The sequence below is a fragment of the Medicago truncatula genome, chromosome 5, assembly GCF_003473485.1.
Source record: "Medicago truncatula cultivar Jemalong A17 chromosome 5, MtrunA17r5.0-ANR, whole genome shotgun sequence".
In the NCBI taxonomy this organism is placed as follows: domain Eukaryota; kingdom Viridiplantae; phylum Streptophyta; class Magnoliopsida; order Fabales; family Fabaceae; genus Medicago; species Medicago truncatula.
The window spans coordinates 18,746,808-18,765,841 of NC_053046.1; the positions used below are offsets into that span (position 1 = coordinate 18,746,808).

Sequence of the window (19,034 nt, forward strand, 5' to 3'; positions counted from 1 at the left end):
TTGTAGGTATACGCCCATGTACTAGTGAAAGATATGTTCTAACCACCGCAACAGTTGCTTTCCTCCACCACCAGCTATATATTAGGTTTGACGACAATAAAAATATTAGTTACATATTATTTTATTATTATTTTATCGCAAATGCATTATATGATACTATAATGTTTTTGTTTTTACTATCTTATTCAAATAAAACACAATATGGTAAAAGAGTTTACCTTATCTATATTTTATCATATCAATATTCATGTCTTTTATCCTATCTCTTACTATCATATCTCGACTATCAAACGTGTCCTTAATAGATTACAAACTAAACTCATTGCAAGGTAACTTAATAAAACCTATTAATTTTGGCTCTAATAGTCATCTTTATGAAAAACAAATAAGGAAGTGATATATATCGGGAAATCATATAGATTAAGAAAATTCATTCTTTTCCCATTTTTTAATAATATATGAGTGCTTGTCATTGGATTAGAGGTTTTAAGGGTGCCAACCTGATTGGGATGTCTTACAACTTTTTTTTTATATTATTACACTCTTAATTTAGAAGAAGAAGAAGAAAAATTAAACCAAATAAAATAACACTACATGTTAATTAATTGTTTGACTGAAAAAACAAAATAAATAAAAAATTATTCATTTCCATATGTACTATTATTTTATTTTCTTTTAATATAAAGTTAATAAATTTATAATTTTTCCAATAAATCTACATATGAAAATATGTTATTGAGGTAAAAGATTTCTAAAATTAAAATTTCATTTGAGAATCATTTTAGAGAGATAATATATCTAATGAAGTCAACCACACTTATATAAATTACTGTAAACCAAGTTACAAATATTTCTGATCAGAGATGTACTTTGGGGTAGTAAAAAAAAATTCTCAATACTTTAAGGTGTGAACAGGTGTTGCTTGTTTAAATTTTCTAGATTGTATGTTTGGATAGGTTCTTGATTTTCTAACTATCAAAGTAATCAAATTTGATTTTTGTGATTCTTGGATTGAATTGTTTAGGATTTTGAAGATCTTCACATCAAAATGGATAGCAAAGATAATGATAAATGCTTTGTTGATAAAGGTAAATTATTCGTTATCTATTTAATTTTATATAATTTGGATTGAATTTATGAATTGTGTTCTTTCTCTTGTTTACGATTAAGTCGTTAGTATTTGTATAAGAAAATGATATTCTTTTCATTTCATTTGGTTTTATCTTGGGATTAGAGATATAAAATGTAATATTAAATTGTGTATGTGTGTGTGTGTGTGTGTGATATTAAAATAAATAAAAAAATTGAACTTAGATTCAAGTTAGTTTGTCGAAAGGAAGAGTTGCTCCAAGGTAATTGAAAGACTAGGGGTGTACAACTCATGCAATCTCACAAGTACTTAATTATGTATAAATTATCAATGTTTTGTTTTCTCTTTAGGTTGACCATATGGATAAGAGTTCGTTGTGATTTTCAATATATTAGAGTTAATCATATTCGAGTCATTATTGAGCATAAAATGCACTAATCTATATAATCTTTTTGTGGTTCAACCAGCTTTTTGTGGATCAACTGGCTTTGATTTATTTTTTCATGTTTATTATTATTGTTGTTGAATTATCTTTTACTTTTCTACATTTTTTTCATTTAGTTCAATCTTGGTTGAACGACTTATCCATGGCCAGGGAGGTTTTAATGATTTGGTTTCAGGTTTGATTTTCAAAACATAAATACAATTATATTAATAGTATAAAATTACTTCATTTCAATAGAGTAATTTTTCCAATACAATGATCTAAAGACAGATAACAAAATATCATTAGTTTTTCTTAATGATTATATGTATGTATGTATGTATGTATGTATGTATGCATCTTTTATGTGTGTGTTTGTTTGAACTAGAATAAGCATTCTTTTATTGCTGGAACTAGAATGAAATAACTTCATTGAAAACAAGAAACTATTATCTCCTTGGAAGTACATCTATTAATGTTATTGTTGGTACATCATAAGTGTGCACTCAATGATTATATGTATCTACTTGTTTGGAATATACATGTGGTCTATTACATATAGACATGTATTTATACTACTTAAACTTCACTCTACTAATTTCTATAAATAAATAAAAAAATCATTTGTAGTTGAAGTTGGTTCATCTGTAGCTGGAGCTGTCAACAAGATTACTGTCGAAACTTGTGAAAAAACAGAGGTTAGGCTAAACTATACACAAATTTAATGTACTTGCATACTTTTGATGAAATCTAAACACTATAAGTTCTCTTATTCAATATTTTATATTTTTATTCACATTTGTGAACAGGATGCAAATAGAGTTCAACCAAGTAACAACCCTGAAAACGATAAGAGTGTGCCAGAACTTAAAAAAATAATAGGTTATGACATCTATAAGGAATTCAAAGGGGTTAAAGTTCGTGGGACTGTTAATAACTACATGCCCTCGGCGAATCTGTTTGAAGTATGGATTCCTTTATTTATATATAATTGATTAATTGTGACATATGAACTCATTATGATACACTTTCCTTTAAGTTAATTTATAGTTATTCACAGATTTGTTAACATAATCAAATTTGACATTCTTATTAGGATTGAGTTCATATAAATTGTAGTAGTAGTGAAAAGATTTTTTACATGGACAATCAATCATAATAGTCAGTTTATTAAAAATTATTGAATTTAAAAAAATTGATATGTAAGTTTAATTCTTTATATTATACTAGCTACTATGAATGATATTAAAAAACTTGTTCTTTCAAAATTTTGACAAATGGTTGATTTTAATTTAAACTCATTATTAATTCACTTGTATGTTAATTAACATTAGTTACTTGGATATTTAGGTTCTGTACAAGAATGATAACCGAATGGAGTATTTGACCCTTCATGAAATTTTTAAAAATATGGCAAACAAGGAAGATATATGTAGGGGCCAACAAGTATCACCACTACCACCAAGGTATAATAAAATAATATATGAAAATACTTATCTTAATGTTGAATGTCTATCAATATATCTATTATAGTATTAATTAATCATTTCCCCTTTTTTTTATCTTTTATCTATATTATTCTGTGATTAAATGTGTATGAATGCAGCAATAATACATATATGGCTACTGAAAATAAAATGAAAAAGACTGTTGTAGCAGGAGAGACATCCACTTCTAAAAGGAGGAGGGGAAATATTTCAAGTAAGAAAATTTTTTGGTTGATTATGAACATTAATATTTTATAGGACAATGAATTTGATGCAACTGACTTAAAGAGACTTTACACATTTCTAATAAATCATATATGATTTCAAAAATGCACATATGAATAGAAATAGTGTTTTGTCCATAAATACACATTTAGATAGATATAAAAAAAATGAACTAGTTTTTTTTTTATGAATACTTCGTAAATTCTTTTGGTATGGAAATATGTTTTCCTTGTATTATTCGCATTGAAGTCTCCATATGGTATGGTTTATACTATGTATAAATCATACAATGTTTTATCAAATAATCAAAAACTACATAAGTTATGATTATGACATACATGGAAATGTTATTTTTCTAAAATTATACATCAATTAGCTTAAAGATCATAATATCACAGATGTCAAGCTTTTATAGGTGTATAGTTAACGTATATATGTATACATTCATATGTGTATGAATGTGTGTGTGTGTGTGTGTGTGTCACGATATATACACATACATGTATTTGAGAAAACGAAAGATGTAATGTCATTGTAAACTATTTTTATAATGATGTTCAATATGAATCAAATCAATTGCGGTTATTTTTAAACTAATATCACAATATAGGTTTGTGTGCCTATATGATCAGTTCTTATTGAATTTCAGTTTTAAACTATTTATACCAATATCGTATCTCCATGAAACTCTGCATTTAAAGCATGTAAATTTGATTATACTAATTTCTAAAGTGGTTCATTTTTTATTTTTTTTTGAAGTTGGTGCTTATTCAAGTATAGTCGGCATGAACATTGAACAAACTGAAGTAACTCCACCAGAGGAGGGAATGAATAAAGAAAATTCAAATTTTGTTCAAACATATGTATGTACTTGAGTCATTTTTATTGAAATTAATCACTATAATATATGTTAAATAATGATAGTTGTACATTTTAATTTTAATATTTGTTTTAACATAAAAAGTAATACATTTTTATTTTGATGAAATTTGTTATATATTTTCAGACAAAAACAGAAGTGAAAATAGTGGGCAAACCGTGGTATTCAAAGAAAGTAAATGCGACTAAAACTGAACCTTATTAGTTTGTGGGACTCTTTATCTGCAAGGAATATAATGGAGTTAGATGCTTGGGAACGATTCAAGGCTATAATCCTGAAATGAATAATAAGCTCAGAGTATGGTTTTCTTTAATTTATCCAGCTTATACAGTTAGTCTCATTATAATTATCACTTTTACAATGTTTGTTTTCTTTAATTTAATTATGTTCACAAATCCTAGCTTAATTGGCAACAATGCCAAAAAGTTTAGGTTGGATATCATCACCGGGGTTCAAACCCAATTCCTCTCCTTATGTATGTGATTTTACGATGGTTATTTTCATTTCATTTATCCATACAAGTAAAAAAGTCGGCTATTTTTTATTGTCAAAATACAATAGACTATTTATTAATATAAGGATATTCTTGGGAAAAAAACTAATGAATATGTTTTCTTGATATTCCAAAAATATAAATAATTTGAGATAAACAATATTTTAAATGTGACAATGATAATTACACGTAGTTTTTTTTTAAGGACTTATAATGACATAGATGAAGTGTCAATTTAATGCACGACAAGTTAATGTGTGTATTCATTTACACTTGTTTTTTGTCCATAGAGTATTCAAAATCACTAATATTTTTATTATACTAATTACTCTGAAAAATTCTTTTTAATATTTTGATAAATCGCTATTTGTTAAAACTTCTATATATAGCTTATAAATCTATTTCAAATGTTGATTATACTCTCCACATATATATACAACTATCTATGTAATTAATTGACTATTATTTGGATGAAGGTTGAGTACAAAGTTGATGGTAGGATAGAATATTTGACCCAAATTGAGGCTTTGTATGCTATGGCAAAGAGTGAGGACTTCTCGACAGTTCAACGAACACCAAATGCAAGGTATTTATAAATTTTTAACAAAATACGTTATAATAAAAACTCAAATTATCGATAAAAATCAAAGACGAGTGAGTTAGTCTCTAATTTTGTTGTTTTTATGTTTAATGGTCGATTTGAATTGTAGATCTTTTAATTTTTGTTTTCACTTTTTTTTGGGTAATTCGACTTTTTTTAGTAGTAATATTGACAAGAAAATAGATGAATTTTTAGGTTTACATATGATATATTCTTATCTATTCATTGAGTGCTAACAATATAGTTGATCTTGTTTTCCTTGAATGTACTACGTACTATTAAAGGAATGGTTCAAAGAGAAAAACTGGTAAAAAAAAATGCTGAAAAAGGAGAAGAATCAACTTCATCAAAGAAATGAACTGCATCAGCATCTTAGATGCATCTTCTGGTAAGTAGAAAGATCCTTCAGTTTTTTTCTTGTGTATAAAAGTTTCTAATAGCTAGTAGAAAAATTGTTAATGCGATAAATAGATCTTATTGGTTAAATATCTAATTCAGTTTTTAAAAAAATTTATATTTAGAACTTTTACAGAAAAATAATGTGTAAATACATTTAGCATAACTTCTAAGTGTATGATTTATTGATCGACATGAAAAAAAATATCTTACAGACTTGCAAAAACTCTTGTTTGACAATATATTTTGTGGTGTATGTTTTAGGTAAAAAAATATGGAGGAAATTACACAGCAATGGGAGAATGATCAGTTTGACAAAAGCTCAAGAACCTGAAACTATTTCATGATATTTTCAAACTATTTTGCGCCATCTTTAACTTTAATTTATGCTACTTTCCTTTATTTTGGTACATTTCCAAATTTACAAGTTTTTTAAACTTGTCGATGTTTTTTAATTCCTTTAAAGTGAATATAATACTTGAATTGATTTAAATATTGGTTCATTGTTTTTTTTTTATAATCAGCTTTTTTATATATTTGATATATATTAATAAAAATCTAGTGGGTAAAAATGACCAAGTTAGACCTTCTTTAAGTTATCAAGGGAGTTTGCTCAAAAAAAAATATCAAGGGAGTCGTGTCAAGAACATTTAAAGTTAAGAAAAATATGACTTTCAATGTTCTACTTCTTTACGGTGGAACGTTCTCCACTCCCAACTATTTTGTAAGGGGAAACAACCACTTTGGTCCTGAGCTTTGTACTTCACTGTTGCAAAGGTCCCTGACTCAAAATAAAATTAAAATAGTCTCTAGATGTGTACCTTTGTTGAAAGTTTAGTCCTTAACGTTTGAAATGGTCGTTAGCAACTGAGGTGATAATTTTTTTGGGCTAGCAAGGATGAATGATGTGGGTCTAGGGATTTAAGTGACAAAAAACAAATTTGAAAACATGAAAATATCTTGATTCATTACCATTGGTTCATTACATAGATACCATTCATTACATCATATGGCTTGAAAAGATTTTTCAAATAAAGCTTGACACTAACTTGACAGTTGACACACATGACACAATGTATAGGAACCAAAAACAAAGATCGCTAGATGCTTTAACGTACATATGTTAATCTAATCACTATAACCAAATAAAAAAAATATCATAAAAAATAACTAGAACCTAGCCTAATCAAACATCATCAAAACAAAACAAACCTAACACGAAAGGCACCTTCAACCTAATTGTCTTTTTATGTGCAGCCATGTTGGTTCTTGTCACGTTGGCAATAAAATAAAATATTATATTATATTATATTTAATATTGTAAATAGTGACCAGCATCTAGAAATACATCACTACTACCTAAGTGAGGGGAATTTTGATATGATCTGACAAAACCTATATGTGATAACGATGATTTGTATTATTACTTTTTTGCCCCAATGTTTATATTAAACACAAGGCATAACATACCACCCTTGTCGAATTCAATACTGGGCCCTTATACATTTCTCTTGTTATGTAGTGGGGCGAATTCCATATAGTTCCCTCATGTCCCTCAACATGATCCATGGAGTACCCATCAATAACCAACTTTATAGTCATCATTTTATAGATGACATTTGTACGACAACAAAGTACACGACTCTCACATCAGTGTACATAGTGGTTTTAGGTCAAATGATGGAATACACCACTTATCATTATGAGAATAACTTATGGAACTTACATAACTTTCTATGTATCATTCTCATGGTGGGTCAATCCAATATAAATATTGGTCCTAATATTTATATATATGAGAACACTTGACAAAATAGGTTGTTTCCTATTCAGCGCGTGTTTAGCGTCCTGAGCCTGACGTATATGTCTAACTTGTGCTTGGGAGCCCCTGACCTTCAGGCTCCTTGATTTCCTCCTGATCATCAACCTTCAGGTTGGTTTCTTCTTTCAGCACTCCTTTTTGCTTTAGGCAACGGTATTGTCCAAAAATTTCATAGGTGATGTAGTCTTCTCCTGATCTTATGATAATTTCCCCTTGATCCACATTTTTTATAGCCCGGGCGGTAGCGAGAAAATGTCTCCCGAAGATCATTTAAGCTCTATCTAACACCTTCATTTCCATAACCACTACCTCTATAGCGAAAGTGAATCCACCAATGTTGATATTCATAGTCTCTATTTTGCCTTTAGCTTGCTTAAGAGATCCATCAGCAAGTCTTATTCTTACTTCACAAGATTTCAACTTCATTCCTTCAATTTTGTTGAAAAGTGATAGTGACATCATATTTGTGCAAGATTCGAGGTCACGCATCACTTCGCCAACATAGAATCCCTTGACTATAACTAGCACACTGAAACAACTAGGGTCTTCCTTTTATTTTAGTAGAGGTGTCTTCATACTTCTTGCTAGTGTCTTGGGTAACAACTACCACCTTGTCACAAAGTGGTTTAATGGTTGGTGAGAATAAGTACTCTAGAAGGTTATTGTAGGATTGGTTTCTGATCACTCTCCTGGTTTGTAATATAACCTTGAGAGTGGTTAGTTACTTCACCATTTGTTTCCATTCTTCTAAAATCTTGCTGTCAGTTTTTAGAGGATCAATCTCCTTCTCTTCATCTTTTTCCACTTCCATCATTTTGCCACTCTTATTCATACAGTTATCTAGAGTTGTTCCAGAAAATCATTTTCTTGTAAGATTCAAAATTTCAGTAGGCAGTTATCCCATCTGCACTTTCAAGTTCTTAATAGCAACATCAGTTCTCTTCTGAGTTTCTTCCTGATCATGGGTATTCTTCATGCCCTCGGCTACCAACTCTTCTAAGTTTAGCCTAGGTTGTTACTGTTAAGTTCCCTAGGGTTGGCGATTTGTTTGCGGTTGTTGTAGAAAATTGTTACTTCAGTAAGAGAAGTTAGGGTGTTCTACCCAACCTAGATTGTAAGTGTTGGAGTATGGATTCCTTTGTTGCCTAGAAAAATTTCCCATATACTTGACCTGCTCTTCTAATAACCCCAAACTTGAAGGTAAACATGTACCACTTTCATGAGCTTGCTCAGAAAAATCACATGTACTCCTTGCAAACACTTAAGTAACATCTCTAGCTTCCAACCTTTTTGCTATTGCTTCTCATTGAATGCTGAGAAGTTTGTTATCAGCAAGTAAAGCACTCTAAGTGTTAAGATCCATCATGTTTTTCTTCTTTGGGGCAGATTCATCATCAGTTTGTGCGCGATATTCATTCAGAGACATGTTGTCAATGAGCTCTGTCACTTCATCAGTTGTCTTGATTTTCATGGTTGCTCCAGCAGAAGCATCCAGCAACATCTGTGTTTCTAGCTTCAACCCCATAGTGAAAGCTTGCATGATATCCATTTCTAAAAACTTGTGACTTCCTTAATCTCTAACTAGTTAGGTTCAACTTATTTCCTTCAAGAAACCTCTTGTTTCCTTAATCTCTAACTAGTTACCTCCTAGGCTCAGCAGATTTTACTCGGTCTTAGTAATGTCACTTCCTAAGTACTTACTACTAGGTTCAACTCGCTTTCGGTATCTTTCGCTAGTTATGAACTAATTACTTCCTAGACAGATAGTTATCAGTATAAGGACATATATATATCAAGATATAAGCATCCAGATAGTAATAATAGTGTTAGGCCCTGTCACAACTTAAGTATCTAATCTAGGGTTGCGTCTACTACAGAAATAAATCTAGACTAATAAAACTAAATAGCGAACAAAAAATAACTAAATAAACGACATGTAATTAAATAATTATCCAACAAAATAAACAAGAGTTCATCTTAGAACTCTAACCTATAACTATTTAGTTACACATCGTAACTAAAGACAAGATACAAAAAGATAAAAACATACCCTAGAAAAGATAGGAGAAGATAGAACTCCTCCTTGGCTCCTAGAATCGCCTTCCTCTTGAACTGCTCAAGATCTAAACGAAAAATTTTGAATGAGGAAGACGGTATTTATAAGGAAAGTTTCCACCTGACTTGGGCTAAAAGTATCGGTTTTCTAGGGGTGAAAAGGTCACAAAAGGTGACTTTTTTCGCAAGTCAAAAAGCGCGGGGCCCTTTTCCATGCGCTAGGGCGCATTAGGCTAAAGTAACCATGATCCAGGTGCTTTTTCCATCTGCCAAGCGCTTTTTAAACTTCCTTAATGCGCCTAGGCACTTTTTAAAAGCGCACAGGCGCTTCAGTGTAAATTCAGTATTGAAATGCCTGTTTTCTTCGCCCGTTTTGGTGTTTTCTTCAATGTAAGATGTCTTGGAACTTGATAACATAATTCCTCCCTCCGTAACGTCTTCTGAGGCCTCTTGAATCTTCAATCTTCGTCTTCCCAAGGACGACATAAATCTTCGGATGTATTGCTTTGCCGATTTGCATGATTTCTTCGTGAATTACATCAAGAACACCCTATATTTGCTTTTTTTTGGGAAAACTCTGATTACATACTCAAATATAGAAAACATTACAAATGTCCCGAAATCATAGACAATTGCTCTAATACTCCTCTGTTTTGTTGGTAAAACCTATTGAAAAAGACTGAAAAACATGCTAAAAATAATGTAAGATGACCTATCATATATATAGGTTTCTTTTTATGATCAATTTGCTAAGCATAACTATTGTGCTTAGAGAATTAATCAGAGTTTGTGAATATTTTTTGTTTTGTTTTCTTTTTATTTTATAGTTTTTTGTTCGCACTAACCCCTCTTTGCTAGACAAAGAAAAAAAAATCTATTAGTTACATCCATTTCAAGTTCTCCATCATAAACGAAACCGTGGCTAATCGTGGTTATAACTTCTACACTCCATATGAGTATTCATTCAACAATATCAACAACATCCTTCCATATATGCTCGATTGTCAGAAATTCAAGATGCTTTGAACACGTTCATGAAAATGTCCATGATAAACATGCAGAATATTGAACAAAGATTGAAGAACTTGCCATGTTAGTTGGAGATGATGAAGGAACAACTAGCTTTTGCACCAATAATCATGGATATTCAAACCAACAATCAATACACTCATGGAGAACAAGAAAAGATTCCTACAAAAGATGGGAAATTCAGATATTTTGTTGAAGAAGGCGTTGAGAAAATTGAGATATAATGTTTGAAGGAGAGGAAGAAATAGAGACGCCACACAAAGTATAACTTCCTCAAGAATGGTCACATATTGAAGAGGCCAAAACAATTGAGAATGAACAAGTGATGATGGTTGCAGAGAAAAGAGAAGGATTGCTTAATATGGAACAATCATATGAGCAAAAGGGGGTGAAAGAGAACAAGGCGGGAATTGATCGAGTAATAGAGGAAATATGTGCCTTGTTCAACAAGAAAAAATTAGGGAGGATATGGACTCTATGTCAAATTTTATGCAATTCCTCCCAAAACAAATGAATACAAAAATAAAACAAAAATGTGTTGTCTATTTCATTTTGGCCACCCTAATGAAAAATGTGTTAAGCCAGTGATGTAAAAGAAGCGCTTGTTGGAAGGCAACCCAATTTCCTAGTCCTTACTTTTATATTGATGAATATTACATTTTAGTAGTATAACTTAACTAACTTTTGGTATGACAAAGCTTTGAATGAAAACATGAAATGGATTTTAAAATAATTTTGTTTTCTGCTATATTCGCTACGCAAGACTTGTGTACTTAGCGAATCACCTCAAATAGAGAAGAAGAAAAATCTTATGTGTGTTGGTTCAGTGAGCAAGGACTTTTGTGCTTAGTGAATGGAACGGATCGATAAAAACACTGATTTTCATATTTCTCTAGTGCAGGCATGTTCGAGTGCAGAGATCCAGAACGAGTTAGGTTACATAGGTGGTGTCCCCGTAGTTAAAGTGCGACTTGATCTCGGATCATAGCAACTTTAGTGCCCCGAAGCAGCAATCCAACCAACAATGATGTTGCAATATGCTGATGAAGTTATGTAAACAATATAACTTAGCCCATAGAAGTCTAAATATCAAGGAAGGGGACGAAAGTAGAAGCAGATACAAATTGTTAAAGCTCTCCAAAAATTAGTAACAGTCTGTTAATTTTAGTCAACTTTTCATACACGCTTTATCTGCTATAAGCTCGTTTCATGGCCTTGCCAAACAATACCGTAGAGACTTGCTACTGTATTATTTGGAACGGTTTGGTGCACTAGTCAAGTTTACCATAAACATTCATTCCTGGCTTGTTGCATTCATAGCATATAACTTGACTCTTATCAGCTTTGGATCCATCTCTTCTGAAGGGAAATCACTTCTTGAATTGATCTTTCCTTCTCAACATTCTCCAATCTTCTTCGAAATGAGACTTATCTCATCCTCATCATCTTCGTCACAAGTTGATCTTTAGGATTCTTCATGAGTTCAAATTCATCAGTTGCCTCTTTATGAACTTAAATCTTGAAAGCAATCATCTTGCCTTTCATGATTGGTTTGTCTTCAATGAGCAGAACTTCATGAGCTCTTAGTGTTCCAATCGGTTCATCCATTTCCATGATTTTGAAATCTTTGGATTGAGTTATGGCAGTAACCATAAGTCTCCAAAAACTAAAGACTGTTGGAGTAGGGCAAATGTATCTTTTCTTTTTTGGCTGGCTTCCTTAGGTTCTTAATTTGATTATATTTTGATCAGAAAATTGCAGCAGTTTGTTTTGTTATTTCATAGAAAATGAATATTTCAACTTCAAAAAAGGGTGATAATCACAAGATTTGAAGCTTGCATCAACTTGAACTTAGCACCAATTAGTCTCTTTATAACATAAAAATACTATTTCTACTCTTGATTTTTTTTCAATTACATTCAAACTCCTCTCTCTAGGCGCAACTCCTTCGGCATCCCAACCTCTTCCATTCTTCCTCTTCAAACTGTCATAGTCGAAAAAACCTCAGCAGCTAATACCACCACAAAACCTTAACACACCTTGTTCTTGGAGTTCCGAAGAAAATTAGGTGTCTGTTTGGATTGGCAGTTAGCTTGGCAAAATCACAGCATCGTGATATTGAAGCTCCAAATGGTAGCTTTTGCCACGGTGACTCACCAAGATTTTGACAATCTCACTAAGAATCCAAACATGCACCAAGACCAAGACTAAGACTATGATATCTCTAAGGGGAGAAGATAGAGAATAATAGCATTTTCATAGTTACCTGTGCTTTTCTTTAACTATATAAAAAAATCAGCATAAACCATTCATAACACAAGGTCTCTGGTTAAAATTTGATGAAAAAAATAGGGTGCGCAAAACAACAACATATTAGGAAGCTCAAGCTCATTTCATTAGTTACTGTGACCTAAAACTTTGTACATTGGTTCTCACTGAGCCAGCCTACCTCCAAAACAAGAAGAAATTTTTTAGGGACATGGAAGTAACTCCTTTGGACTCACAAATCAAAGAATGAACAATTCTCAGCAATAGAATCTTAAAGATGGATAGTTGTTGTCAAATTATCACCCCGATTTGGTCACAACTTTCTATTATGAGCAAGGCTAGATGATGATTTTGGTTCATAACCTCTCTCATCATGATCAGCATTGAAGAGAAGATTACTCCAATTTGTTGCTGATCTATGAACATTCACAATCCTAGTAGGAACCCTGTCACTGTCTTCCCCACCAGATGCATCATACCCATCACTAGTTGACCTCGACAACGGAAATTCTTTCAGAGTCGCGGGACCAGCAACAGAAAGACCTGCAGCAACCCGTCTTGTGGATTCGCCTTCCGCCGGAGGCACACAAAAAGGGTGGATATCAGGTGAATCTAAACTGCTTTCTGGAGAAGATGCAACAATGCCGCCCGAGCTTGACACAACTTGACTTCTCCGTGCTTCAAGCTGGAGAGAGGCTAAACTAGACATTCCATTGAAGCCTTTGTCGATATTTCCAGAAGAATAGTTTGTTAAGGCTTCCATAGGTAAGTCAGCAGGCAAGCGAATCCGTTTACCTGGCCTCCTAGGGGCCATTCGTCGTCCACTGCTTCCAGAGTTATGATCAGCTTCTAGCCTGAATGGCTCGTTGTTGTGTCTCACTACAGGCTGCAGAATTTTCGATTTTTTTCTTGCTTCTGCAGCGGCTCTTGAAACCTCTTCTGCATTTAACCGCGCTAATGTCCAAGGACTAATTTTGACTGCTCCTGTATTCTTTTTTTTGACTGGTTCTTCTCTTATAGTCTTCTTTCCGAGCGAACTTACGGAAGCTGTTTCTGGCGGCACTACATCAAACTGCAATATGCAAACCATCACATACAATCAGGAAAGATAAGATATTTCTGAAGTTGCTACTTAATACGCCATAGTATTCTCAGTAAATGTTTTTCATAAATCATCGAAGGAATTTTGCTTGCTTTCTTGATAACGATTATTCGTCAAATGGTATTTCAGTAAGATGCCGTACTTAAATATAAAGATATAAAATATTAACAAATGAAACAGGATTGAATTGATAAAAAAGTTACCTGATCATCCACGAACATGCGTGGGGGTGTGCACCATTGACCACGACGGAAAGTAGAAAAGGAGCTTGCACTGCTTAGTCCAGTAATTGAGCTAACAGGCGACATTTGGGGGCTCTGCTGACCTCCAACTCCTTGCTGATCCTGCTCCCTCAAAGCTATGATGTAATCATATGTGCTGATTCCCTGAGGTAATCCACAATAACCATAATATTTAGCACTGCAATCCTATGAAGCACATAGACACGGGCACCATACACGACACTAACACTGACACATAAACGTTGGTAATAATGTAAGAAAATAGATGTGATGGATGTAACCACATGTGCCGGTGTGCAACACCGACACGTGTCAGACACCTGACATGTCTTCAATCTGGAGTGTAAGGGCTACATAGCAACCATCGTCATGGTTTTATTACAAAAATAAGAAATCATATTTTTCCTCCAGGAAAAATATAAAAGGCCATTGGTAGGAAAAAGGGTAAATGTTTATTATATATAAGCATCATATTATTTCCCATATGAATGTCATTTTCCTTTAACTTTTTGAAATGTCAAATAGAGATTAAAGAGAAGAAAAAATAATTCAAATAACTTTCTCTTGTATAAATGATTGTTTAAGAGTATACAAATGAAAAGAAGTATGGAAGTACATTTTCTAGTATTGAACAGCTGTGAAAGCTTACCTTTTTAATGAGAAGAATATGAAAGAAAAAAAGCTGAACAAGGGGTAAGGTAGCAACCATAGCCAAAATTGTGCATACTGCCTGTAAAAAGAAAGGAACATGTGCATGAAGTTAAAGAATGATCAAAAAAATAACAAAAGAATGAATATTGAGTGTTAAAATGAACAAAAGCAGTACAAAAAACACATGATATACACAGAATTTCAGCAGCATGCTCACCACCACAATAACAAAAGGAACCAGAGAGAAACTGCTGCCCAACTTGGAGGATACGTCCACGGAAAATTCCTTCCTCTTGAGAAAACAGCAGATAAGCACAGCTATCCCAGTCAACCATTGAAGAATAAGCTGCAATCTCAACCCCAATGTGCACAAACCATGTACATACCTGTCAATAGTTAATCAAATGAAATTGACTAGGAAATTTAAAATGCCTACTATGGGGGTTTCTTTAGGTTTTAACATGTTGCTTCCAACAAGTAGTAAGTTGGGCTTAGGAAGGTTCGACGTTTGACACTCAATAAAGAGAAATGTTCAAGTACTGGACAAGGAAACTAGAGCAAACACAAAATTAATTATACTCTGCTAAACGTCAAACATCGTTTGGTTTACCTTTCCTCGTGTTTAGGTTCATTTCGCAAACTATTTAAATATGCTGAGAACTTCTTTTGGTCACCATTTTAACTTTGAAGTTTATTAGTATATTCTACTGAGGTGGTATCGGTAGTGTTGTTCGATAGAAGGTTGTTTGATCATCTCTCTCTCTCTTATGTATTGAGGGGTATTAAGTTAGCCGGGGCACCTCAGTCAAAGAGGTATTGTCATTTGTAGCAGAAATAATATTCTCTCTGGTAATACATTCTAACAAACTCCACTATGCCACCTCAGCAGTATATACTAACAAATTGAAAGGAAAAATACTAACCAATAATGGCTCTCAAGAAATTAAAATAGATTGAGAAGTAAACCAAAACACGAGGAAAGTTAAATTGACATTACTATAGCTGCAACATATAAATGTTGTCGCAATGCCACGTTTTTCAAAGTATAAAACCACTACTTACTTAAGATCTTGTTTCCTATTCAAATTACAGTGTGATGGAGGACAAAAGTAACTAGAAAAGAATGCGAAGATGGTATTTTGAGAAATTAGGTACCCACAGTGCTGGTGATCTAGAGATAGTAGGATTTGATTTGTATACGGTTGAGCTTATAAAATGATATTGCTAGGGTTGAATGTGTAAATGATAAGGAATGCATAGGTGTAAAAAATTTCTTACCAAGAGAAGAGCAGCAACCATAAGGGTGAAAAAATTCCGATAGTTCTTTTTCCCAATACAGTTATTAAGCCACTGCAAAATCCAAGTAAATCGTTCAGGATATATGATATATCAACCGATAAGTAAAGAAAAGACATATCAAATTGACATACTCTGCAATGATGATCAAAGCGATCAACACACTTGTCACAAACTCTACAGTGTTTGCTGTACTTGAAGACCTGCATCAACGTCATTCTCATATGATACTTCCTTCTTATATCATCAATATTGCAAGAAATAAATGTTCAAGCATTCATCTAATACAAGAATAAAATCATTTCAAGATAATCCCAATTTTATAACACAGTTGGTAATATCATGAAGTATTAGATCATGGAATGCACAAACCTCAACTTCACACAAACTACAGTAGAACATGCCATCTTCACTTGCTTGTAGATCAGAAGAGTGCTCATGCGAACTAGCGCAGCTACATATATAAGCACAAGGAGAGAAAAGCCATAGAAAACAGGATGGTGAAGGTGGTGATGCACTCTTCTTCTCTATTGAAATAGAAGCATCTTTTAAACTTGCTTCAGTTCCGAATGCTTCCTTATCCATAGATTTTGGTCCAATAGTTGAAGCATTTCCATCATTCACTGATGAATTTGATCCCCCTCCTAGTTTAGAATCTTTAAATCCACTAAGCTTTTTGCTGTCTGGAATTTTAAGATACTTTTTGGACTTAAAAACCCCTGGATCTGCTGGATCAGCTGCTGCACACCATATGTACAGTCCAAAGACACAAGTAATCTGGAAAGAGGTGACACATCACTAAACATGAATCACAATAATGGCCTTCACACATGTATATAACAAGCACATTTAAAACCAGACAAAAAAATAATTATCTGCATAGACCAGCGCTGTCAATCATTGATCGCCAAAAAGAGAGATTTGTTCAAATTCAGCTATCCTATAGCACTGTTATAGCTAGTATTTGATAACAATATATAGTAAATACTGTATCACGGAACAATAGCTATTTGTTCAAATATCACTACGCTATAGTGCTGCTATATCCTCAATGAAATGAGGCTATTTGACAACACTGGTGATAGCAGCCATAATGAGTCTACATAAAGCAGGTGTAACCAAAAAAAAACAAGCAGCAGGAAGAAATATATAGTTCTATGGATAAGGAAGCATTCGGAACTGAAGCAGGTTTAAAAGATGCTTCTATTTCTGCATAGTTCTAAAGCCACAATGAAATGAACAAAACATCACCAAACTAAGATCTACATGATCAAATATATTATAATATACTATTGCGTAGTTCTAATTCTGTACTTTTCGTAAAATCTTGAAACAGAAAAGGTCAACACAAAGCTAATGATTTAGTGACAGTTGGAGTAACAGCCAGCATATGGCACTTTTTTTGCCGACAAGGATGCACGATTAGAAGTCAAACATAACTAGCTCTACCATCGAAGATGCAAGGAAGTGAACCTAGTATTGAATTGTCACCGATACTCGAAAACTAAATGGTACTGCATTTGAGCATAATCATGAAGCCATTGCAAAATTTGATGCTACCATCTCAAAGTAGCCACATTCAAGGCAAGGTACCCTGGTTCAAACATTAGGCTCACTCTACATGTATTGATGATTCAATATCCCTCGAAACTGGATGGAAGCTCACTAGAAAGAATGTATTCTCGGAAAACAATGTTTTGAAATTTTCAAAATTTTCAAAAATGTTCAAACTATTTTTAAAATGCATTATCAAAAACTCCCATAATGTTGTCTCTAACATTAAAATTTAATTAGTGGAAATGGAAAAAATAAACATCAGAAGTAAACATGCCCTTGGATGTTAAAAACTCAAACTAGTTTGAATTCGGAATCAGAACTTGCTACATTTATCTAATTTGAGTAATTTCCATTTATTGTTCATTTATGAGAGAAATAGACTCAAAATTAGTATGACCCATTAGTGGAGTCCGCATATTAAAATGGGTTCCATTAATCCGTTACATGTGTCTATCTCTCTCTCTCTCGTAAATAAACAGCGAACGAAGGCTAGATAAATTAAGCAAATCCGGACTCTTAATTTTCAGAATTTCTAACACCAGGACAGTTTAAATTCTTGGTATCAAGTTTCAGTTTCACATAGCTACAACTCAAAAAAAAGGTTGAAAAAAGGGCATAACAGGCAAAAAAAACATGTCACTTCAATGCTTTCATCAGATACATAGAGAAAGTTCCAAAACACAATTGATTGAACAATTCAACAAACTAATCCAGCTTAGAAACAAAAAACAAAATCATGAATCAAAAAGCAACAATCACAGATCTCATTATCAAAAACAAGATAAAGGTAAGAAATTGATTTACCAAAGGTGTGTAGAGTCCAGTAACAATATACTGATAAATCTTCTTCCCAACAAAAGGAGCAAAGAACACATAGAAAGCAAAACCAAGAGCTAAAAAAACAGCAATAGCCACCACCTTCAAACAAACAAAAAAACAACAATTTTCATAGTTACAAAACAACCTAACAAATCAAACAATTGAAATTCATGATAAAAATGAAAACTTTACACTCTCACCTGAAGAGGGTGGTAAGGTAACTGCCATCCATTCTTCCTCATCTTTCAGAATGAAAATGCAAAAACCAAAGGGTAGCAAAAAATGGCACAAAAAAATACAAAAAATAAATAAAAATACTAAAAACAGAAACAAATGTAGACAACTGTAGCTGATGGAAAACAACAAAAGTTGTTTGTTTACTTCCTTTGAAGAATTTACCCTTGAAAGAAAAATGTGAAAAATCACTGATGTTTACTTTAGGGACCAAGAAAAGAACTTGACTTGCAATGACATGTTGGCAGAAAGAGATGGAGAGAGAGAGAGAGAGTGAGAGTGAAGAAATATTTGTCTGGTTCACTCAAAGACAAACATTGCTAAGGTAATGGAAGATGTAAAGATAAATGATGAACTTTATTT

At 32.7% G+C, this 19,034-nt stretch overlaps 1 protein-coding gene across 1 annotated transcript; it reads right to left on the reverse strand.

Annotated features, from left to right (window-relative positions):
• Positions 1 to 12,742: 12,742 nt before the first annotated feature.
• On the reverse strand, positions 12,743 to 19,034 carry LOC11416090 (probable protein S-acyltransferase 22). The gene is made up of 9 exons (XM_024784403.2): positions 18,638 to 19,034; positions 18,423 to 18,536; positions 16,434 to 16,838; positions 16,196 to 16,264; positions 16,044 to 16,115; positions 14,983 to 15,111; positions 14,764 to 14,844; positions 14,076 to 14,258; positions 12,743 to 13,842 (listed from the first exon to the last, which is right to left on the reverse strand). Exons 1-9 carry the CDS (start codon positions 18,677 to 18,679, stop codon positions 13,084 to 13,086), a joined length of 1,854 nt encoding a protein of 617 aa, XP_024640171.1. The 5' UTR covers positions 18,680 to 19,034; the 3' UTR covers positions 12,743 to 13,083.

Bases quoted from the DNA above. Each gene is read 5' to 3' on its own strand.
- LOC11416090 (XM_024784403.2), bottom strand. From the start codon at position 18,679: ATGAGGAAGAATGGATGGCAGTTACCTTACCACCCTCTTCAG. The intron at 18,537-18,637 runs GTGAGAGTGTAA...GTTTGTTTGAAG, and splicing joins TACCTTACCACCCTCTTCAG to GTGGTGGCTATTGCTGTTTT. The intron at 13,843-14,075 runs GTAACTTTTTTA...TGCATATTGCAG, and splicing joins GCATGTTCGTGGATGATCAG to TTTGATGTAGTGCCGCCAGA.